The 25,581-nt window shown below is 45.6% G+C and overlaps 1 protein-coding gene across 2 annotated transcripts in view; it reads right to left on the bottom strand.

Annotated features, from left to right (window-relative positions):
* Positions 1–24,414, bottom strand: part of LOC119461609 (thiopurine S-methyltransferase-like) — a 32,316-nt gene extending 7,902 nt beyond the window's left edge. The window contains exons 1-4 of one of the 2 annotated variants that reach the window (XM_049655177.1): positions 24,269–24,414; positions 10,835–10,927; positions 10,166–10,295; positions 4,472–4,524 (exon numbers count right to left, since the gene is read on the bottom strand). In XM_049655177.1, coding sequence (XP_049511134.1) covers positions 4,472–4,524; positions 10,166–10,295; positions 10,835–10,927; positions 24,269–24,360 — 368 coding nt within the window. In that variant the 5' untranslated portion in view covers positions 24,361–24,414. The remainder of the gene's footprint in view (positions 1–4,471; positions 4,525–10,165; positions 10,296–10,834; positions 10,928–24,268) is intronic. The other variant, XM_049655178.1, reaches the window with a different exon arrangement.
* Positions 24,415–25,581: the final 1,167 nt, after the last annotated feature.

Genomic DNA, 25,581 nt, shown 5'->3' with positions numbered 1-25,581 from the left:
ACCGACAAACTTTAGTGACGTACGTTTGGTGCACCTAACTTATGCGTACTTGTGAAGGGTGAAAGAAGAGCGGACCTACGAAAAGAACGGACAATTAGAAGAGATCTCAAAACCAAAAACTATTCAAGAAACCACACTTCCTGAATAAAAAGCAGTGATCTCTTTATTAGATTGGTAATGTTTGATTTACAAGAGTGCGTTACATTTTTGTCTTTTTACCCATATTTACTCGCCTTCGCTGTTGTGGTTATTCTCATGCTCGGTGATATAGTAAACAGATTCTAGAGCCAAGATAAAAGTACGACTCTGTCACAGCTGACTGAATCTTTCCAAGAAAATTCAAGGTCTTTTGCACAAAAGATAGAGACTAGCACAAAAGTTCTTAGGGAGGACAATTAAAACCTCAGAACGTTTCTCAGTAGGCTCAGAAATCTTGCTAGCTCAATCAGAACTGGTTCCACCGTCGCATTGTTTTCATCGTGTTTATTTTTCGTTTTGCTTGCGAAAATGCGAAATACTGGTAGTTAAATTTTTCCTTCACTGCAACGATTATTTCAATGTACCAGTTGTAATTAGGACTGTGATTGTCTTATTTTCTTAAAATATTACTTTGTAAAGGTAGTTACAATGAACGTCCGTCAAAACATCCGCCCGTACCGTTTCTGTGCCTTGCGTCCAACATGAGAACTGGCTTTATGCCACACATGCTGCCAGGTTCGTCATTAGGTTTGTCAGTCCATTGTCCAGAGGACTGAAGTAAACGTTCATTTAAGACTCTAATATTTTATTTCCGACACACCTTACCAAGTGAAATACCCGTGTACCCAAGCATTGCATGGTGTTAAATTGTCATGAGATTGCATGTCGGTAGAAGCGCTGCAGGAAAATTATTGATACGACACTCAGCCCATGTGTGTACCCTGTTGGCCGCAAGCGTATAATAAGAAAAAAAACATGTGTTTCACAGCAAACTAGAGGCCAAGAATAAATTTGTCGCGTTGAACGTTGGTCGAAGCTCTCGTCACTGCTGTTACTTTACGTTTATTGTGACTGCTATGCTTGCCCTGACCAGGCATTTTCGATTTTTTTTTTCGTTTTTATGGCGTACAACACTTACTAACGCATTTCTCAATTCTTCAAACACGCAAGCGCTTTACTTAGTGCGAGAGGCTGAATATCACCAGTGCTGCTGGTAGTGGCATATTTGGAGAACGTGCGATCAATATGATGGTGATGATATGTAATGTTTAAAGGCGCAGGGGCCGCATCAATATGAATAAGTGCCTATACACCTGTATAATTTATTGGCTCTTGCACTTCCTGTAGGCGATATTGAAATAAATAATGATTGCAGACAAATACGCATGTTTTGAAACACTGAGAAATTGCGTCAGTAACACAGAAGCACCAGTACGAAGGGCGTGCTTGCACCGTGTTAATGCTAAGACTTTGGGAGCTTCCTTCATATGCGTGTAACTACAGCAACAAGGCTTCACAGGACTGCAGATAAATAGCCTCGTGCGCCTCACACGGCGCCGCTGCGAACGGCGCTCCAGTTACGTCATAGGGGGACTTGTCTTTGTCTTCTACAACCCTCCGACTTGAATGGCTGTGTTTTCATTCCTTGCTCGCGCTCCGCCACCGTGCTTGCGTAGCACGGCGCTGTCCAATCACTACCTGCATTTTTTCTAGTGTTATATAAATGTGACTATACGGAGGACAACAACCGCTATTTCTATGTATAATTATGAACAAAGGGTTCTTATGATTTATATAATTGTATGTTGTCTATACCAGGCAACATTTTCAAGCTGCCCATAGCATTCCGCCGTTGAGGTCGAGGTCGCAAGTTCGATCCTGCCCATGGCGGCCGCATTTCGATAGATGTGGTACGAGAAAATGCTCCTGCACTTAGATTTTTGGGCACGTCAAAGAACTCCGGATGGCTGAAAATTAATCCAGATTCCCCCACCACGGCGTGCCTCAATCATATCGTAATTTTGGCACGTAACACCTCAGAACTTAATATTTTTTTTTCAGATAACCATAACCGCGGCACGCCCCCCCCCCCCCCCCCCCCCCCCCGATTTTGTAACTTACGATGAGCGAGAAACTTTAAGGTGAGCGAGTACGCAAAATTTTACCCTGCCTTGGAAACTAAGCACAATAGCAGGTCTCAGACGATAACTTTTGCGTAAATTAAACAGAGTAGTACTTAAACAGCAATTTTCCACTTCCCTCATAATTCTAGCCGCTTGATGTTGCATATACAGATGTTTCAGTTTAGCAGCACCATATTTTTAAAAATTGCCTGTGGCAGATAGCACAATTATAATCCTTCATCTCAACTTCTCGATGAGGCGGCCATTACTTTCATGAGAAATCAAAACGCCTAATTGAATGATTAACATTATTACGCTAAGTAAGTTTTTAATTAATTAATTTACGGCACATCTTTCAATCTACTAATTATAGCCTCAGAGTTCGCAACACGTATCCACTTGGAACGAATTCTCAAGACTGAACCAGTTAATACGTACGACGAAATGTGTACGACGAAATGCATGGGCATTCCAGTTAACTTTTTGAGGAAAATGCAGTTTTATACATTGAAGCACAAAAGTAAACGGACCAAGGCATTTCGTAGATGAATTCTAATTGTGCTATCTGCCACAGGCAATTTTCAAAAAATTGGTGCAGCTAAAATGAAATACCTCGTATAAAATTTTTGTAAGAAAAATTTAATACTTTCACTGAACAGCAGTTTATCTGGAAAATTACTTGCAAACGCTCTACCATGTTTTTCAATCGTGAAGCAAGCTCTACACTATATTGTTGCAAATAAATCTTATTACCACTTTAAAATGTTATGTTTATTTAGGTTAGCATGAGACTATATCGGTTTAACGCACTGTAAGACTACTGGAAACCAAAGCGAGAACACCGCTTCATAAGCGTACGATGAAACATAATATTCATTAAAGCAGCAAAATCTATCAGCGTACCATAGCGCTTTTATAAGCCCCCTTTTTTATGGGCGTTTAAGCCCTCCGGCGGTGGCAAGATACTCATTTGATACCGCAGCTAAACGTTTCCTCCCCTCCCTCCCTCCCCCCCCCCCCACGTCCTTTCGCACGACGACAGACGTCCCGTTTGCTCTCCGCCGTGCATTCCCTCACCGTGAAAGCGCGCGTCCCTCGCGCGCTTTCACTCGCACATACAGCAACGGCACGCGGCGACGATTTTATCGCCCTTGGACTTTATGCGGAACCTCACGGCAACGACGACGGCGACGGAAGAAATGCGCTTGGAGTGTCCATATAATTGCAATAAAAAATGGCCCGCAAATGATTTAGAGTACGCCCCGAGAACGTTACAGCAATGACGAGAAACAAACGCCGTACATACAACTTTACATACTGATGGCTAGCCCCCGACACCACGAGCAATCCACACTAAGTGTGCTAATGACGGCGACTACGCTCTATTCCGCAACGAATAGTGTTCTGCAACAATGCGTAAGCACTGTTCTACAAGCCTATAGATTCACGTTTGAAAACCCTCGAGCACGGCAAGTCGGCCGACTACGTCAAGTTGCGTTCACTCATAGAGAGCGCGAACGCGGATCGGCCGTGGAGCACGCTCTATGGTAGGGCAGTGCATGCTTCCCCACTGACGTCACACGCTAGAGGGCGTCACTCAATGATCTCGGGGCAAATAGCCTTTATGAATATTCTAAAGGAACCTTTTGCTAGGCTGAAAATATATATTGTCACAGCATTCCTCTTGAATTTGGTGCTCAAAAGCGTTGAGTCTTTATGCATATTTTTATATACATTCTAGCGTTCTCAATCAATAGTGAAAATAAAATATCCTACACCTGTCAACATTATGAAAACCTCTTTTTAGCGGTAGCCTCAGTGCATGCCTAACAAACACTGATACCCCGACTCACATTTCATGAAAAAAAAAATCTCTAACATAAGGTCACGTCTCCTTTGGATCGTTAATTTGACGAAAAGCGAGAACGTGTTTCAACAGTGCTATGGGTTTCTACAAAAGAACCTTCTATTATCATCACACAGTCTCTTATATTCGACAATTTGTCTTTTCTCATGGAGGAGAAAGCCTAACAACGCAAACAATTGAGTGCAGTGCAAGAAACAATGCCTAAAAAATGCTCGTGCTCGATATGTTCCTGAGCCACATAAGTTAGGCATATTTATTATATTTCGATTTTCCACAGAATGGAGATTGCTCTGTTTGTAGCAGCATTTAGTATACATGTACCTTTTCTGTTATGGTAACATACTGAACTGTAATTCTTTACTTTTCTCAGTGAAATGTCAACAATATCTTCATCATTAAATGATGACACCCGCACCGCGAAAGCGATATATCTGTGCATTTCTTTACGCACATTTGCCGCTCCCGGAATAATCCCAATTGACAAAGTTGAACTGCAATTTACCTTTTGAAGTAAAAAATGTTGCAGATAAACACTTGCAGTCGATGGTCTGGTGTCTACATAAGATATAAATGAAAGAAAACGGGTAAAATTACACTATGATTGACCACGTTTATACTATGTCCATTCGAACTATCGGAAATACTTCGGTGTCACACAAGCACATCTATACCGCTTATATTTCATTAAAACACCACCACTCACTTCAGGCCATGTGTTTTGTTAATCATTAGTTCAAGCAATTTTGTAAAAAAGCAAAAAATTGTAACACATTTTCCATAAAAAAGCGAATGGAGGGAGTAGCACAATAACCGTCAACGAAGTGAGCAATCGGGTGTCGTTCCTGAATCGACACTTTCGCGCGCTACCTCAGAGTGTAGCACACATATAACTTCTTTAGAAATCTGCTTCTTATTAATTTTTTTTCATATGAGCTTCGTGTTAGCGAGTGCATTTTTGTTTCAACTTTTCTCAATAGCAAGACTCATAACCGTACAATGCGTCATTCAAAATAGGGTAACAGCCTTAACGAGTCAAATAGGTGTTACAATGGCTATACTTCTGGAGTCACATTGAATGTTGCATACGCTGTAATATTGCTTGATTACCTGTTATTTTCCTGCCTTTTAGTTAGAACACGTTATCGGGCTAGTTGGTTAGAATCTATTATTGAATGTGTAAGCGCGACTGGACGGGGACGTAGAAAGAAACATACACACAAAGACAGCGCTTTGACAGAGTGAACGCTGTCTTCGTAGCGCTGCTTTGTGTGTCTGTTTCTTTCTATGCACTCCTTCAGTCGCGCTTACACATTCTGTCCTGCCTTTTAGTCTATACTGTTTCTTCGCCTCTCTCGTAACCCCAGTAAGTGCAAGTAATTTGGCGAATAAATCAGAACGCAAACAAAGTGATGGTCTCTACTAAGACAAAGCTGCTGCCACACTAATGTTTCAGCTGTTTTGGTTTTTATGCCTCTTATATACTGTAAACGCGAAAATTTTCTGATTGATTCTCTTATGTTTTACTGAACTTTATAGGCTTCTCCATATATTTGTTTGGAGAGCGGGAAACAGTGGGAGATAAAGGAAAGGCAAGGAGGGTGACAGGATGCAAGTTTCCGGTTTACTGCCTTGCCCCAGTGTTGGTGAAAGGGGGCGTTAGAAAAGAGGCACGCTGAGAGACAAAACGTTAGCAATTACTCTAGGCGTGTACTGCGTCATGTAGAACGCAAAAAGCACAATAATTAGTTGGCGGTCTTCTAATGGGATACCGAGTCAGGTATGTTTTAGGATTATCTCTTCTGACAGACGTGCGTCGTCGAACTTAATCATCACAGTGGTAAGCCAAGATACATTTTTACATATTATGTGGGAAAACTTTCACGCAACACTTTCATACAAACGTTCCTGTATCACTTCTCTAGTAACAGTTCTTACGTATCTTTACCGCGTAATCTGGCGAGCGATCTCCAGCCGAAGTGCGAATAAAAATGAAGTGGCGAAATGTGCAGCAACATTCAAAGTTTTGTAAAAAAAATTACTCCATCTCCCGCTAAAGGGAACCATGTGTGGATGTGAAGCAGCGGGGAGATGGTTAGCTTGAGCGGGAGATGGTTTCGCGGCACCGGCCCGAGCGCTCATCGCGCCGCTGCACAGGAGAGAGAATGAGGCGCGCACGCTCCGTCATTTTCATACCGCGGAACTACCGTGGCGCCCCCAGCGGAGTATGCAGCTGTCGCACCACCTGTCGTGCGTGCTGCTCCGGATTCCTAGAGGAGAGAAAGGGGGGCGTAGGGGGGGAGAGAGAGGGGAAGGGGACGCGCATGCGCTGTGGGGTTGTGGGACGCGGTCGCCTCTCCGTACAGTAGAGGATTCCTAGAGGAGAGAAAAGGGGGAGTGTAGGAGAGGAGAAAGAAGGGGAGTGGACGCGCATGTGCTGTGGGGGTGTGGGAAGCCACGGGACGCAGGAGGGACGGACAAAGCCCCCGCCATAAGCTGCTTCGCATCTAAAATGAGGGCAGCTTGCACTAGTGGTGCAAGGCTGAAGAAACAGCGTAGCGGGGGGTCGACCAAGCATCTCCACCAGCCACTGACGTCAAAGCACAGCCGATCGCAGATGCGGCAGCCGTGACCAAACTCGACGTTTAGGAACTCTCTCTGAAATCGGCCATTCACGCCACCCATGGACTTGTAGGTTTGACGCTGGAAGTTACACATGACACGGTAGCCAGGATCACTTTCTCGGCGCTTGCGATTATTCAGACAAGAGCATTCCCTGCAAAGGGCGAAGTACTCCGGATGTTACGCTCTTCGCTGTCGCTTTGACGAAGATTAGGCAGCACGGGATTCCCAGTTTGATCGCAGCCGTTGCATTCGTTCACGAGCAGCGGTGCGACGGGCTTCCCGCCGAGCATCTTCTTCCTCGGGCGTTACGTGCTTCTTTGGGTGACCCAAGTTTTTAGGCGGCGCAAAGGATGTGTTCGGCGCAGAGACGCTAGGTAATGTGCCGCCGTCGTGGCGTCACGGATCTTCACACGAAGGCCGCAAACGAAGCGGCACGCAGTGACATCATGGCTTTTTTTTTCTCCGCCTATACACGGCTGTAGAAGCTTGGCGATGTACGGCAAGCGGCGGTGCAGCGAGGCGCGACCGGGCGCAGACATGTCAGATGGTTGCTAGGCGACGCATAGTGAGGTCAGACCTAGGCGAAGCGCTAGCCAGGCGGAGCTGTGCCAAGTGGTTGCTAGGCAGCGCAGTGACGTCATAGCTCGGCAGAGTGTCTGCAAACGATTTGTAGCCGAACCTCGAGGTTAAACAGCTACGCTGTTAAAAAGCGCAAAGCATGTTACGAATCGAAGTGACAACACCGGCGCTGTGTCGTGTAGCTGGCATTGCCGCATTCTGTGCTCTGCTTGTATAACACTGAGCGTAGCCCCACGTTCCATCTTACACTGGGGAGTCGATGCTCGGTTCCGACCAAAAACAGACAAAAATCTGAGTGAACAGTCTGTCGTCTTGCAGATAAAACTACTGTTTTGGTCAAATTAAGAAAAATAATAGGACGCGTATCTACCCTCGCTCGTCCCCCGCATTTGTTTTGAATTTTAATCGTCCTGCTTTGCGCAGAAAAGGTTCTGACAGTCATTGATATGACCATGACTTCGTAGACTTTTTCCGTATTTCGTACTCGAGCTTAATTTGCAGCATATCCTATTTGGTCACCCTATGAAAAATGGTGGTCGTAAAATCAGCGGTGACTAATAAGAATTTTTTTCATAGATGGCTGGAACAAGAGCTAACTGATGATTTTTACTTTACGCAAGCTATAATTTCGAGAACTTCAATGTTGCCAACCATATTCTTTAGCAGCACTTATTGGCTCTCCGACACATAGGCCATGTTCATTTCTCAATTCCAAAATATGTCCTTGAAGTAAGAGAACAGGCTATGCGGAAATTCGCAACGTTGAAGAAGTTGCCCGAAAAGGAAGAAAAAATATATTTGGACGCTTTCAATCGAAGGTTGAAGCATTGATAGCGACACTTATCAATTCGCTGAAGCACTTCAGACGGGATTCTATCAAAACACGGAGGCGAAGTATCGGCGCGACAAAGCACGCGAGGCAACTGATGCTGCGCGGCAGAAACATCGTCTTGGACGCTATAAGGAGTCTCAATACGGTGGCTCGACGAGTATCGCAGCCACCGGTGTTGCAGATTTCGTAACTCAATCGTGGCACGAAATGAGACCGAAAAATTATGTTTAGCGTATGCAGCGTTAATCGCACAGCCCTTTCCACTCACGTCGCCGTTTGCGCCACGACGTGGCATGTAAACCGCTGCACAGTATAGGAATACCATAGTTTGCGCGCATAGCCATCGCGCTAGCAGCAGAAGGCACAATGTAAACAAAAATTCGCCTATATACGAGTTTTGATAAGTGATTTGCACAAACACTTAGCCACCATTAATATTTACTCCGATATATATGAGCAATATTTCCTCCTTTTTTGTTCAGTCGTTAGGTGCGGGAGCATAAAAGCGACAGGACATGATCTTAGCCCGTCTTCAATACCTTCTTTCGTGGGAACCCTGTAGAGGGAGTTTTAAAAGCTGCGCCTCACCGCGTCACCTCCGAAACCGCGAGCGCTAGCGCGTGCAATCTCGCGCACCATGCACGCCGAAACTGGTTGGCCACGTGGGCACTTAGACCAGCCCTTCCCCTGTCGAGAAAATGGGGAAAGCGAAGCTTGGCGTGCGTGTGTTTCTCCTTCGTGGTGAATTTCTTTATTCCTCTCTCTCTCTCTCTCTCTTTCTTTCTCTCTAGCCAGGTGACGTTGAGTTCACTCATGTCTATTGTGGACCGATTAAAGTTGTTTCATTCACTCACTCTCTCTCTCTTTCGTTTCTCTCTCTCTTTCCTTTCTCTCTCCTCATTTCTTTCTTTCTCTCTCTCTTTCTCACTTGCGTTCTTTCTATCTTTCTTTTTTGTCCCTGGTATGTGCAATTGAGCTTGGACCCTTTCTGCCCATCGCCAGCATCGGCCCACTTTTGAGCGTGACACCACCACCACCACCACAATCACCGCCGACACTTGTGAGCCTATAAAGGTTCGCTTTAAAAAAACTGCGTAGCTCGCACTGGAGGCGCAATGCTAAAGAGACAGCACCCGCCGGGGTTGCTTAGTGGCTATGGTGTTGGGCTGCTAAGCACGAGGACGCGGGATCGAATCCCGGCCACGGCGGCCGCATTACGATGGGGGCGAAATGCGAAAACACCAGTGTACTTAGATTTAGGTGCACCTTCAAGAATCTCAGGTGGTCCAAATTTTCCGGAGTCCCCCACTACGGCGTGCCTCATAATCAGATCGTGGTTTTGGCACGTAAAACCCCATAATTTCATATTTTTGTAAAGAGACAGCGGAGCTGATGGGCACCTAGCTAGTCCTGGCTTTTGGGCTAGGCTAAGCACTACCAAGTTATCCCACGCTTTTCCTGGAATTTATTGAAGCGAAAGCTTCATTACGTTACCTCGGCCAGCTGTCGGCGACTATGCAGTTTTCACCCTGAGAGCTAGAGGTCAAACCACAAATGAGCATTAAAGCGCGTTTATAGTCCGACGTTATCGGTGTGTCTGTGTGTGTGTGTGTGTGTGCGTGTGTGTGTGTGTGCGTGTGTATGCGTGCGTGTGTATGCGTGCGTGCGTGCGGGCAAGCGTCATCAGACGCCGAGCGCGTCAGAGCGCATTGGCCGCGCGTCCGGTTACGTTGGCGGCGCCAGTACGTCGAACCATCGGTCTAACTATAGCCGCTGTTCTCGCCAACCTGACATAATGTGTGCGCGCGTTCACGCTACGTCGGACTATATTTAGGCCTTTACGGAGCCTTGAAAGGAGACATTGCTGCCGTTGCGCGAGTATAGTTTGACCCGGCTGCGAGTTGCAACCAGGTCTCACTACTTTACCGATCACCGTAGTGTCTTCATAGGCATAAAAATGATGAATAGACACTGTATTCATTGCAAACATGTCTGCATATCATTGTGAAACCACAACTCGGCCACAGCTCGACGATGAGCCTAGCCAGGGCAGTGAAGCTTTCCCTATCAACCAGGGTTAACCAACGCTAAACCACACCAATTTCTTGCTACAATTTCTGACTTTCACTCTGTTGAGCTTATTGACCGATAACCTGTGCATACCCTGAGTATCTTGCATTTAATGATGGGGCACGTGGCCTCTTCCAATTCCAGCTCGCTCTCGGTGAAGTAGCTGCGCACGCACTCCTCCACGAATTCCACACCAATCACTCTGTGTCCGAGGTCATAAAACCTACAAAAAATTACAAAAAAACACAAAGAAACCAGATATAACTACAAGATCGTTATGAAATTTCCTCGCATCAATGCTTCCTTCAAAGCTTCATAAACCTACTTGAAGAGCAAGAATGGCTAGACATTTCAAGCGATAAGTCATAAGGACAACCGAGAAATAAGGAAGCCACAACCTTGATCTGCGCGATCGAGGCATCATATTTCTCGTTTAAGCAGCTGCCATGCTACTTCGTATGAAGTTTTTAACCTCTAGCATGGTTTAACTTGTCATTACTGTTGCCTAAAATGTTTAGGTAATAAATCTTCAACTTAAGAAACAACAAACAATTAATGAGTATGTTATGAAAAACTAAGTGAAACTAATAAATATCTGTTCCACGGCGCTGAAGGAATGGTGCCATGGCTCTAGCTGATATTTCAGTGAGGTATGTCCCATGTCTTTCTAAAAGAAGATCCGAGGTTTCTGCAGGAAAAGCACGTTATTTATGCAGCAGATAAGGACTTGCGAAAGCTGGTGTTGCCTTCGCGCTCACTCACCACTTCAGTTCTCGTGCTTTTCCGCAGAGGGGTATGAACACACGAGCACGTGATTTTCCCGCGAGAATGACATCTTTGTTGTCCTTTAGAAGTCTGAAATTAAACAATGTGTTAAGCGTCACACGGTCACTCAAATTCTTTAAAAATATTCAATGATTACGTCAGTTATTGCGTAAATAATGATAGCCTAAGGTGACGCGTGCGCCGGGGATGATAATGCGAAGCGTTTGAGCATCGAGTTATCGGTCAGATGGTGCTTCAACAACCCAAAGGAGGTTATTCAGAATTTCGAGCAGCAATTTAGGAAATAGTATAGGCTCGAATTAAGTAAATTCATATTTGCCGATTTCTATTCTGCAATAGAAATTTTTTCGCAGCTGTTAAAACTAAATATTCCATTAACAACCAAAAATAAAAGACACAAACAGTGACCTCCTCTCAAATATATTGCTGGAAATTAGTTATTGTCTGCTGCACTCGTTGGTATTAGGCGGACAAGTTGAAGTACGGTATAATAATAAAGAAAGTGTAGTTTGACAAATGTGGCTTTTAATCCCCTGCACAGTAGTGTACACGTCCCGCTTACTGCTGGCAATAAGAGTGATTGTTCGGCGCGTGTTTTGCGCCGTCCTCTATTTCGCTGATAACGGTAGGGCTGCTCCTTGCATGAGCTTTGAGATTATTGGCGCACCACAGCCATCCTTTCCTTCAATGATGTACAGATGACGTGCCTACCCTCATGTGCTTTCTTCGGCAATTTAACCTGATAAGGAGCCGTGCTCTCATTCGTTCCTATTTTTTTAACAACTTAATAAACTTTCGACACGGGAAACGTGTACCGATATATTCAAACGCTTTATCTATGCATATGATTGTACTTTACATTTTCGATTTATTAAAGCGCAACTTTCTTTGGCTCTTGCCCTGGGCTTGTTCCTCGTTTCCTCAGCTGGTATACTGTCACGTTGTAGTGACGTTGAAGAACACAGTAGCAAAACTGTGAATCATGAAACTTACTTTTTATTAAGGAACATGGGCCCACATAAGCAAGTGACTCTCGAAGCACAACGGAAGCGGCGAACACAGTCGGCCATCATCGAAATCTGACCAGCGGATCGAGCGCATCGTCTTTGTACATGACTCGTCGAAGGTTCCAGCTTAATCGCTGGTGCCCGCGTATCTTCCAGAAAGTACTACACAATTTGTATCGAGCATACAGTCAGGTCACACACGGTTCAGTGACAACTGCCAACGGATAGAACCATCGGTACAATTCGAGAAACTTCCGATTCATGCAGGCGCGTCCTGCGCCGAGCGATAATGTTTAGCATTTGCTAGCCGGTGAAAAGCGCTCACCGGAGAAAGATAAATAAGCACGCGCGTTAATATTTATAGATTTGTCTACAACTTGAGCCATCAGGTATGAGCTGGCTACTGTCTCGCCGAGCGTATAACCGTGGCCGCTGACGTTCGCCGTCGTTTCTACACTAGATACACTTAGAGAATCCATATATAGACAACTGGGGCCAATGGGTATTTGATGGCTCTGTCTTGCAAAGTAGACTACTTGAGCCAATGGGCGTGTGCAGCTGGGTACGTTTCACTAATTATGTGCCCATTCTTGGCCAATCCCCCGAGAATGGATTTGCCGCTGTGACACACAGGATATGACGACTGAAATTTATGAAGTACGGAAATTGAAATGACTAAAAAGGAAATGAAAGCTTCCGTTCCTTTTTCAGTCATTTAAATTTCCTTGCAAATAAACTCCTTGCAATTTCCTTGCAAATAAGCAAGGAAATGAAATTGGTATACTTAGAGTATTTCACGCACATTCCGGGGATTGGCTGTCTATCTATCTAGCTGCCTATCTATGCCTCCAAACATTTTCGCGCCATGTCAGGTTACTGCAAGCTGGTGCTCCATGATTTGAAAGGTAGTGGATCGATCGGATATGCTGATGGAGGTTCGAAACCAACCGTCGGAACAACTTGGGTCACTGCACATGTAACGCTCTTCAATGAACCTCTTGCATCCCAACTTTGATCATTGCTTACGTGAAAGTACGTAACCGCCACGCTTGCATGCACCTCGTTGAGGTCAATTCGGATCTCTGTGCATGTGCAATTGGGTATGTGCCGCTCTCCAATGCACCTCTTTGGCAGCAACTAGGTGTACTCTGTAGTTGACAGTTCGTGTGTGTCATTCTTCGATGAACCTGACTCCAAGTTGGGTGACTGGGTAGTTACCACTAGGTATGTAACGCTTTTCAATGAATCTATTTAACGCCCACTTGTGTAACTAGGCATGTGCCACAGCATATGCGCCGCACTTGAATAACAAAAGAAAGATTCTTTAAATTTATCCGGTCCTCGGCGGAATCAAACATGCGCCACGCGCGGACCTCGAAGTGGCGCCCCTAGATCCCGTATAGCGTGTGCAGCGGCTAGCACGATAGTGGACCGTTACGGCGTTGGCAATACGTTTCGGCGTTGACAGTATGGTGTGTCCCTACACTGCTTGAGGGCATCCAGTAATTTCACTACGTTTAACCTACATGAACACCATCCCCTGTGTCTCACCTGTGCCTAATCATCATCCTGATCAAAGCCTGTTTTCCTGTCCACTGCAAGATGAATGCCTCTCCCAGCGATATCTAACGACATCTGTCTTGCGCTAACTGATTCCCACTTCCACCTGCAAATTACCTAATTTCATCAGCTCACATAATTTTCGGCCGTCCTCGACTGCCCTTCCCTTCCCTTCGCACTCATTCTGTAACTCTAATCGTCCTGTTCATTACATGCCCTGCCCAGGTCAATTTTTTTCGCTTAATGTTAACTAGAACACCTCATATCCCCATTTGCGATCTGATTCACGTGTACTTACCGCGATCACATTATTTCTTCCTTTTTCCCTTTCCGCCCCCTCCATTTTCTAGAGCCTTTCTGTCCGATCCGTTTCCCTATGCACAATAACATGTAGGCGCTTGGTATTCGCCGCCAGAATTCTCTGTATTTCAATGAAGCTATTTTAACTAGTTTTCTGCTTGATTGCTAATTGCATTAACGTTGGAATTTAGGGGGAGATGGGTTCTGTGGGTTTTTTTTCCTGTTTTCTTGGAGTTGCGCGTTCGCCGTTGGTTTTTGACTTGTAGGTCATGTAACCAGTGAGAAAAACTGCGTCTGTGCGGTTTGGTAGTGTGCAGTCATTCTAACTAAGCGCATATAAATCGTCAAAGACGTGTACGTGGAGACAAAGCGTCTCGCTTAACATGCATATAAACATTATTTCACTAAGCGTAAACAGATACGTATGCCTGAACAAGGGCAGCGACTAAGCTTTCGAAGCGAACACTACGCATAACGCCTAGCCGAGATGCAAGTGTTCTCCTATAGCATCAAGATGTAAAATAAACATGTAGCGGTCCGGGTAGAATAACTAATCACCAGACATAACTTCGGTAAGACGGGTGTTGTCCGCCATTTAATATTATTCTCCGCCAACCCCGCTTCTTCCTCTTCTCCCTTCTCTTCTTCGTCTTCTTTTCACATTCCAGAAGTAGTCCGCTTCACCCTCCCCGGCTTCTTTTGTTTACACCTCCTGCTGTAATATTTGAACACATTGCCGATTGAGACGCACTCTGTTTGGCCGGTGGCTCCCAGGTACCAAATAGTCTTCAATACACCGTGCTGCGATGCCGTTTTAACCACGGGGAAGGGTCCGTAAAACGTAGCGTTGGTACTACCAATTCCTTTCCTGACTAGGACGTGGTCTTCTACTTCTATATCTGGTGTATGTCGCTGTTCCGCCTCTTGTCGATGTTCCTCTTCATGCGCTGTCTGTAGGCGTCTTCTTGTGTCTCGCTTTTCTTGGCTTCACTAAGCGTAAGCTTCTCCAGGATGCCGAGTTCGCAATCCGCAGGAAGAGTAGCACAATTCCAGAAGTGGCAAAGATAGGACTGCATCCTAAACCGCTCGTATAGTAACGGTTGTGGTGTCTTGTAGCAGCCTCCAGGCAGCACTTCCAGCCACCTCGAAATTTTGGATACATCTTCATGAATTGCTTGATGTCCCTTATAGCACGTTCAGCAAGGCCGTTTGCTGCAGGATGATAGGGTGAGCAAAATTTTACTGTTATCCCATGATCTCGTGTCCAGTTGGCTAACTTTTTGCTCCGAAAGACCGGGCCATTGTCACACACTATCGTCTTTGTACTTTGGAAGCATTGAGCTTGAAGAAGAGGAATAACACTGTTGGCGTCTTCTTTTGCTGCCTTGGCAATGATCATTCTTGTGCATTCGTCGATACTGAGTAAAAACGCTTGAGTTTTCTTTGTGCCTTCTCCCTTCTTTTTAAGTTCCGCGAAGTCTAAGTGAATGACTTCAAATGGGATGCTTGAATGCTTTGGGGTTATCATCACATCTGTCGCCTGCTTGAATTTCACTTTGTTCACTTGACATAGGTGGCACGTGCGAATGTAATTTCTGATGTCGTCCTTCATACTTGGCCAAGTAAACCTTTTTAGCCGTTTGTTGTAAGTGCGCCAGAAGCCGTCATGTCCCCCCGACTCTGGACTGTCATGGTATAGTTGAAGTATCTTGGGAACCATTGTCGATGGCACGTGATATCTTCCGTCCACAAACTTCATTTCCTCAGTGCCTTCCCACAACTTTACGTGATTTATTTCTTGTGGATGTTCGCTTGTCTCGTGGACAAGTAATCTAGACATAGCGTCCGCATCTGTCAGTAGTGGGCCAGGCCGATGTGATACGTCAAAGTCGAACTGTTGTAGGTAATTAACCCATCTCGCGATTCGACCCTTTGGTTGTGCCATGCCTAGGAGATGAGTCAAAGCTTGATGATCGGTAAAAATAGTGAATTTCGGGCCTTCTAGATAGGTTCTAAAATAATGCACAGCTTTTAAAACTGCCAGCGCTTCTTTTTCTGTGGTAGTTTAATTGACTTCAGCAGGTTTCAATGTATAGCTGTAATATCCAACAACTTAGTGCTTTTGATGATCCGAATGTCGTGGTGGCTTCTCATATATAACTGCGCCCGTGGCGTAGTGCGACGCATCAGTATTGAGCACGAAAGGCAACGAGAAGTCTGGTAAGCGTAGGATGGGATCTGACGATATCAGTTCGACAAGTTCACCATAGGCCCTTTCGAACTCCAGATTCCTTTGGAAAGGCACGTCCTTTTGCATCAAACGTGTAAGACACCTGGTCTTCACCGCATAGTCTTTGATGAAGGACCTGAAATGTCCAGCAAGGCCTAGAAACACCCGGAGAGAGTGGACATCGTATGGTTTCACCAACATTGAAATTCTCTCAACGGAGTCGTGCTTCGTGCTTTTAGTAGACCCGTCGAACACCCTGCCGAGGAACACAACTTTCTCTTGAAAAAATGCGCTTTTCTTGAAGTTGACTTTAAGGTGGGCGTCGCTGAGGGCACTCAGGACTTGAGAGAGATGATTCTCGTGTTCTTCTTTAGTCTTCGAAAAAACGATGATGTCATCTATGTAGACATTACAAAAAATACCTAGGTGCGGTTTCAATATGTCATTCATAATATTTTGAAACCAAGCCGGAGAGTTCTTCCAACCCAACGGCAGGCGATTGTACTCAAATAAGTCAAAAGGCGTAACAAATGCGGTGTACGTCTTTGTGTCCTCAGTAAGCGGAATTTGCCAAAACCCTTTACAAAGATCGATACGAGAAAACCAGCGGCATCCACCTGCTTCGTCAATAATAGTATCTATCTTTGGCATTGGGAAAGGTATCAGTTCCGTTTGCTGGTTAAGGCCTCTATAATCAGTGCAAAGACGGAAGGTGCCATCTTCTTTGGGTGCAATTCTTATGGGTGAGGCAAACGGTGAGACGGAAGGTCGAATAATATTAGCCTCTAACATTGCTTGCAATTCCTTTTTAAGCCATATTTTCTTTTCTTTTGACATGTTGTATGGAGCTTTTCGTACCACCTTTTTATCAGCAATTTCAAATGGAACCGCATGTGACTGCATCGCTGGCGGGTAGTTTCCCACACAAACGAGCTCCGGATACAGAGCTCTTATGTCTTTATCTCACTGAATTACTCCTAGTGGTCTAGGTACCTCAGCATTTGCCTTCACTGTTGAGTCTTCTTCAACGAGCACTTTGTCGTCCCAATAAAGATTAATCTTGAGTTTCTTCAGGGCGACACAGCAGAAAGTCATATGTAACATCTGGGATTGCTAACACTTGGCTGGTGACTGAATGTCCTTGAAATTCAATTACTACGGACGCCCACTCGTGTAAGCTCACCGAACCATCGTATCCTTGTACACGAACAGCTTTGCCAGTGTTAAAACGACTGATATCCAATCGATTCTTGTTCATAATTGATACTGAAGCTCCACTGTCTACCAAGGCTTTCATTTCGACACCATCTATCTTGACCGGTACCTGTAGTAAACTTGACGACACTACGTACACCGTATCATGGTGATCGTTACGGTGGTGCCGATGACTTTCACCGAGTCTTGTTTGTAGTTGGTAGGGTGCTTGATCCTGTGCACTGATAGAATGGTGTTCGACGCTGTTCCAGGCATTATCAGCAGATTGGCCCGAACTGTGAATGTAGTTACCTGCATAGCTGTTCGAGGATAGGCACTCCTTTTGGGGACTCAACTTATTCACGTCCTGATTATTAAAAACCAGTTGTCTTCTCCACACTGAGCCTTCCTGTTCGAGTTCTGGTCCTGGTAACAGATTCTGGAGGCACTGCAAAAGCTCGTCTAGGGTCTTCGGGGCTTTCATCTGAACTTCATTTCGAATGTCCAAACAGAGACCCTGCATAACTAAGGCAAGAACTGTCGTTGAGGCGAGCCTAGGTTCAGCGGCATGCACCAAACGACGCTTCTCAAGGACGTACTCTAGAGGACATCCTGATGCGTACTGGTAACTTAGAGCAGCATCCCATCTTTTTACACCACTGATTTCGAAAGCAGCCAGGAAACTCACTTTCCATTTCTCCCAACACGGGGCTGCCTTGTCAAGAAGCTGCAAATCATACCATTTCCTGGTGGTGGCATGAAGATAACGTCGCATGTTTTTAATTTTTTCCACATCAGAAATCCACTTATTCTTTTTCGATGCGTACTCATAAAAGGATAGCCATTGGTGAGGACTTTGGTGGTTGCCTTCAAAAATGTCCGGCTCCATAAGCTTTTGCACTGGTTTGTCTAAGCTGAGTGACTCAACTAGAGTTTTCATTAGTTGACCATGTTGCGTCATTTGTCGCTGCTGCTCTTCAATAATTTTCATTACGATGCTCACCTTCTCCGCAGTGGTTCCTTGCTTGAAGCGCCCACATCGCATTGGCTCGAGGATCACTTGTTCCAGTGCCGGTAGTGACAGATTCACCTTCACCGATTCCATTTGAAGAAGTTGCTCGCGTCCTATGGAGGCTTCTTTCATAACTGTGTCGATGAGGTCTGCTGAACTAACATGACGTGGAAGGTCAGTTGATGGCTCACCTTGCACTTGCTAACTCTTGAAGACAACATGCTGCGGCGACGCCTGGTCGATGCAGAACGTAACCCACATGTTCGTCGTCGGCGGCGCGAAAATATGTAACGGTCTGGGTAGAATAACTAATCACCAGACAAAACTTCGGTAAGACGGGTGTTGTCCGCCATTTAATATTATTCTCCGCCGACCCCTCTTCTTCCTCTTCTCCCTTCTCTTCGTCTTCTTTTCACATTCCAGAACTAGTCCGCTTCAAAACATATGCACAACTCTTCATCATTGAGAAACCAACGAATCATTAGAACAGCTTGTGCACTCCTTCATAAGGATATTCACCAACGTAAGCGACAACAGTGAATAAGTTATCAAAAACATTGTACAAAGCTTCGCTGTACATAGAATCGAACAGGTGCGTTGAATCAGCATATCTTTTTTCCGTAGTGTGTGACAATCCTCAAGTAGCCATAAAGTTTCGACGGGAATAAATTAGTAGTTAGAATGAAAACCCTTATTCGGGGCTGCAGGTTCATGTGCAGAATGATGGATGGCCATATAGAACAGAATTTTTCTTAGGAACAAGAAGATTGTAAAATTTTAGCATGTCTATAGAGCACATATCTCGCTTCTGGGTCACCTTTACTACTCTTTGAATAAGCCATGCTGTTTCTGTCTTGCCAGAAGAACACTTTCAGTAATATTATGACCGCACACTTTTCACGTGAACCGAATTGACGTACTGAAAGGATATGCGCGCATTTTCTCAAACCGAAGTGCTGCATATCTTGAAATATTACTTCAGATTTGATTTGTGATAAATACTGTTCATCAGTATTTGTGTAGTAATAGAGCTAATAAACTTGTAAGGATTTTCTTTCAATTTACTTCAGATATTTTCACCAGCAGGTAGAAAATTGAAGACGCATCTAGCTTAAGCGCATTGATGACGCATAGAGGAGTGAAGGTTGAATTTACTTTTACATTGCAATGCCTTGATGTGAACTAGACTATGGAAGCTGCCAGAATCAAACAAAAATGGTAGTCGTTGAAAACCTTAAAGGCATTTGCTTGAGTTTGTGATCATAACTCGCGGCTCTCCCAGCCGTTGAAATTATATGCTGATGTGCCCGAACGTTCAGACCCAGTAATTAGGACAAGAGACGCGGGAACACGTGGAAGCAAAAATCCGTCCTATAGCGTTATGCTTTAAATTACTGTTTAACCATTTCTAGTGCTATTCTGCATGAAATAATTTGATACCATAACTAAGGACCTTCCGGAGAACACCATGAATGGTCTTGAAAGGCCTCTACACAGCTCAGAACACTTCACACTAACCATGGACTATCGTTCATTACTGAGACAGTAATCCTTAGTCTGCTTTTTATGGACAGTGTACGTGCCATGCCTGGAGCAATTGAGTAGCCGGCTTTGTGCTGGTAGAAGCAATGCCTTTTTTCTTCGAGATCTCTTGGCCAGTTAGACGCTCCATTCCAATGCACGAAACATACTCGTACATGCGTGACCTTTCAAGAGACATAAGCGTTTCGCTGCTGTACTCAGGTTGTAATAGTTGACCCAGACCTGGCGGCCATGACGTGTTTCAAGCTCCTGTAATTTAATTGATATTGGCACACGGAGTCAGCAAAATCATGGCATTCTAGTTTGGTGCTTGTTACTAAGAAGTAATTGTCGCGGGGACGTGGATTTGGACGCCACCTATTGCTCCGCAATTTCTTATTTCATGCTGATGGAAAGCACATGATTTCGCACAACATAAAAGAAGAATCACATACTAATGTCTCAGAGCACTGTGGTGTATGTGTGTGATGATGTGGATACGGGCGTGTGGCGATTACAAGAACAAGCGCCTGAAATACCAGTTTGGAATGATGATTGTGTTGTGGCAAAACGGGATGATGCTAATGGAAGAAGACCACCTGTCATGGACAAGGAAGCGGTGGGCGGAGCACGCAGAGCGTGACAGCGAGTGGAGGTCTCGAACAGCAGCTCGCAGAATGGTGGCTCAAGGCTGGGGTACTGGCGCCCGGTGTCCTGATACCTGTGGACCTGGTTGGAGATCCCGATCGTGGCTGGGCTATCCTACGCACCAGTGGCCTGGTGCAGTGCTTCCTGCGGGAGACCGGGACACCTGAGCTACCTGCCTGCTGACCAAGCCCGATGACTGGCGACCGGGTGTCCTGCTACCATGTGGACTTGGTCTTAGATCCCACTCGTGGCTCTGCTCTCCTGCGCACCAGCGGCCTGCTGTTATAGCGGCCTGGTGCAGTGCTTCCTGCTGGACACCGGCGCACCTCAGCTACCTGTCTGCCGACCGAGCCCGACGTTCTAGCGACCGAGGCGTTACAGGCCAGGCGTTACTGGCCAGCTGTAGCAGTGGCCTCGTGTTCTGCCGGCCCTGCTATTTCCCCTGTTTCCACATTGCGACAAGGTGCGACGTGGTGGTGACGGCGTAGGACGTGGCCGTCGCAACAGCACACCAGCTGAGCTGGTGCCAGAATACGCAGCGACGCGACCACGGGCACCGCAGCCACGGGCACCGTCACGGGCACCGCAACAACGACGCACACCGGCGAGTGGTGTTGCATGAGTGCTAGGCACATCGCTACGACAGACAGACGTCTTCAGAACTAGTATTATAGTCCGCGTGCATGTAAAACGTTCTGTACCGTGTTAACCTGTGTTAATAAGGTCTGGGTTGCATGTAAAAAACTACCGTTCGCCGTGTCATTATTAAAGGGATCCTGGGTCCAAAGGAAACAGCAAGTCGTTTCCATCCCAACGTGCCTCTATTTTTTGTGGTGTGAATCATTGCGCTTGCCATCAGGAAGTATCCCCATACCCACTCGGTTAATGCTCAACATTAGCAAAATTCAGCCGCTTGTCCAAGTCTTTTGCCCTTAAAAACTGCAAAAGTGCCCTCGTTGCCCTCCGCTGCGATGGCTTGTGATGTCAGCAGTTCCTCTGTTAGAGGTCTTTGGTCAAAACGCGCTATCGCGTGTACGAGCGATGTTTATAGTGCTGCAAGTGCTACTGTGATGTGCCACCTGTGACCGATTGTGATTCTGCATCTGTGCTCCTTTCTTTCTCTATCTCTACTTTCCTGTCACTTTACCTCCCCCTCACTTTACCATTATTTTCCCCTCTCTCCCCAGCGTAGGGTAGCAAACCGGATCTTCCCATCTGGTTACCCTCCCTGGCTTACCCCTTTCTTCTGTCTCTCTCTTAGCAAAATTCATCTCTTTCACCATGGGCCCTTTCTCGTGTCTAGTAGTGTTGCGTGCGTGCGTGCGTGTGTGTGTGTGTGTGTGTGTGTGTGTGTGTGTGTGTGTGGTGTGTGTGTGTGTGTGTGTGTGTGTGTGTGTGTGTGTGTGTGTGTGTGTGTGTGTGTGTGTGTGTGTGGGTGTGTGTGTGTGTTTCTCTGTTCTTTTTTTATTAATCTCCCTCTGTTTCTATAGTGTGTGCATTTTCTTTATCTTTCTGTGTCCCCTTACCATTTACCCAGTCCAGGGTAGCAACCTGGATATCTATCATACGGTTAACCTCGCTGCCTTTCGCATCTCATATATCTCTCCCTCTCTCTTTTGCGCGCATGTATTACGTTAAAGGGGACCAGGAACTTCCCTGAAATTGTGTATTATAGTGTAATGTATTTGAATAAGCAAGAAATCAGGTGTAGCAAAGGACGTGAACGTGGCACATAATCCTGCCATAGCACTACCAGTGCCAGTGTACATAGCACTGCCAGTGTCGTGTCGCTGGGCTCTATTGTATGGCTGGGAACGCATTCTGCGGACCACGTGTCCTGCGTTTTTCTTTACAACGCTTTTTTTTGTCCCGGCGACCATGGGTCTCGGTGCAGTTTTAGCAGAATGCTATATCCGGTGCCAGAGACCAATATCTAATCAGGCTGGCAGAATTAAAGTTACGTAACCAAAGTGAAACATTTCTCAGTAATATACCTACATAATTAAGAAGCAACCATTGTAAACCTGTCTCATTGCGCCAATTTTTGATGCTTTATTACATATTTCTAACATGCTTGTCCACATGGGGTTTGTAACCTTCGATGCCATCTTTTTTTCTGAGGAACGGTTGAAAAAGTAGATAACTGTAGATGGCTGATAAAAATGCCAGTGGCTTATTTTATAAGTGCGCATGCACATTTAAATTCGTCCCTTATGACGCTAATTGCACTCAAATAAAAGTCAAGGCGCATTACTACATAGAGTAGGCATGTCGATATATACATTGGTGGCATTATTATAAACTCAATCGCATGTGCAATTTTCTTTGTTTGAACAATAAAAATTTGCACATTTTAAAAAAGGTAACTGTATATAACCGTAAGATTTACACAGTACGAGTATATTAGGCCGGATAAATCACGCACTTTTTTCTGTATTTCTTATTATTAGAGCCTAGCTCGTATATTTCAAATAAAAAGAAAGAAAACTTCATTGCCTTTCTGTACAACACCGTGTTCGTGCTGTATGCATTTTTGCCAATACGTTCGTAATAGATCAATAAATGCTTAAAAGATTGTCTTTAACTGACCTGCACTGTTTACGAGTACATATGACGCACTGATCGCCAGCGCCGTTTTAGCCTGGTTAACTTTTCTATTACGCTGTACTACAAAAAATGTGGTTGATCCCTCTTATATAGGAATCGGTATAGAACACGAAAGTGAAACGTGTCTTCACAGAAGTAATGTAATGTTTATTGCACATTGATATATAATGTCTATTGATGTTTTGTGGCTAAAGCGCCCTTAGGCGTTGATGCACCCACGCTGACGCCTGGTGGCACGTCTCCTCCATCACGACTACCAACGTCGATGACCATGAGCAACCGTCGTGCATATGGAAGCTGCACTACGCTGCACACGCTAGCACAACGCGAAAGACGAAGCACGTAACTTACACACTAATACAACGCGCAAGACAAAGCACGTAACTGAATCGTCACCGAGTCAAATCAGCGCGTACAGCGCGTCGTAATTGCAGCCTCCGCGATCAACTTCAGAAACATTTTCAGAGCTAATTGCGGAGGCCACGCTCCGCTGTGCTGAGTACGGTGAACGCCACCTAGGTGGCGTTGGTAGTGCTTCTTGATGCCAGCGTCCCTTCGAATGCTGGCATCGAGGCGTCGTAGTGCTGAGACCACCGAAGCGTTCACTGTCGGTGCGCGTTAGTGTCATAATGCAGTACTTCTCTTTTCTGCTCGTAGGCGGCGGCTACGCCCCGAGCAAGAGCGCGGGTACACGGAGGAGTGTTAGATATATAAGGCGCGTCTGTGTAGCTCTCTGCAAATGCGTTTGTGGCGCAATGGGTTAAACGCTCGGCGATCTATCGTGGCGGACCGAGAGGTCGTGCGTTCGATTTCCAAATTTTGCATGTTTGTGGAACTTTTTCTTCTGGTTTCTTTCTCTGTATTATGTTCTATGACGTATTTCCGTGACGGAAATACGTCAGTGAAGTCTTGGTGGACCCCGGCATAAAACACTTTCGTGTTAAAATTTTGTTGCGAAGAACGGTGAGTACGCAAAGGCACCTGCGCGTGACGGCTTCCTCAATTTTTCGTCCCAAATGTTTCAAGTCTACGTTAGAGAACCTGCATAAACCATGCAGGTTCTCATGTACATGCATACACCTTTTCGCCTCTTCCCGCTGCCATTTTTCACGCATAAGTTTGAGATTTGTAGTTGTACAACATATGGTAGCAACGTTTGGTACCATATAACGCATGCTAGTTGTATGCGTTCCTGTTTATATTTGACCGTCTTGGCCGTAGAAACTAAGACACGAACTTTTATGTGTCATATGCACGATGCTTTACCATATTGGCTACTACTGTGACATCCTCAACTTGGTAGCTTGACCACTTTGACGTATATGACTCACTTGGTCACTCCTTCCTGCTGCCATATCGATAGTCTTTCGTTCCAGAAATGGCTCCAATATTCTTCGCTGTCTCGAGGCAGTGCGCAGTACATGGTGCTAGTTGCTCGTTTCACCTACAAGCTGCAGCAGCAAATTTCAGACCTACTAGGCACACCGACGGGGCTCAGCTCAATGTCAGATTTCATCGCACGCGCTTTCACCGAATGCTCGACAGGAAGCGTGATCGCGTACGCAAAATAAACATGCAAAAGCGGCCTCCACCTATCAAAGCAGACAAATAAAAAAAAAAAATTCCGCCTCCATTCCACCCTGTGAAGTGGATGTAAAACGAAGCTCTTTCCGACTAAAACCCCTTGATGTTAGAAAGTGGCGACACGCTTTGATCTACGCCGCAACACCCTCGCCGGCGCGCTCAACCTCCTCTTTTTCTCCCCCTCTTTCGCGGAGGCAGCGCATCCGCCACGCTGAAAGGCTTCGGCGCTCGAGACTACCCCGTCAGGTGACCCTGACGTCACGAAAACGGCGCGAAACTTGCTTTCGCGCGCCTTTAGTTTCTCCCGCTCGCCATGAGCAGTCCAAGTGGTGGTCGCCCTGTCGCTCCGAACGTGTGTTTCCCAAGTTTTTCCATCCTTTCGTAGGAATCTGAGATTCGTTCTCCGTGAAAATGCCTTGCTGCTGCGCGTTTCAATGCAGCAGCAGGCCAGAGAAAGGGCAAGCCTTATTTTATATCCCCCGAGGTGAACGGAATGTCGTGCGTCGGAAGCAGTGGCTCCATAACATCGGGAGAAGGGATTTCGCCCCTTCTAAGCACGCCGTTCTTGGCGAGGTGAATGTTGCAGCTTTCCTCATAGTTTGTGGATGAAGTTGCATGGAGATTTTAATGCTCTTCGCATAGCCGGACTCTTCGTTCAGTTTAATACAGAGCACCGATAACTGTGCATATAGTTTTTTTTAAAGTGAATCGGCTGAAATTTTCGTTGAATCTTCGAGTCGTGACAAAGCTTTTTGTGTTTTCGCGCGTGCGTTACTTTTCAAATGTATGTAATTTGCGAGTTAATGCCTGTAACTCATATTTTGTAGTTGTGTGCGTGTGTGTGTGTGCGTGTTTGTGTATGTGCGTGCTTGTGTGCGTGAATGTGTGAGCGTGTATGTATGTGCGCGTGTGTGTGTGCGTGTGATCCTTGCGCCTGATACTTGTGAAGCCAAGGAACTATTTCACTCTTATTGCGTGCTTATTGTATCTTAGCAAAGTTTCAATACTGCGAGCATTTTTTTTTCTTTGTGTACTTTATGTTGCGAAGGCATGAACCGCA

Source organism: Dermacentor silvarum, chromosome 8 (assembly GCF_013339745.2).
Source record: "Dermacentor silvarum isolate Dsil-2018 chromosome 8, BIME_Dsil_1.4, whole genome shotgun sequence".
NCBI classification, from domain to species: Eukaryota; Metazoa; Arthropoda; class Arachnida; order Ixodida; family Ixodidae; genus Dermacentor; species Dermacentor silvarum.
Note: the sequence above shows the minus strand (reverse complement) of the source record. Positions and strands in the feature narration are given on the sequence as shown.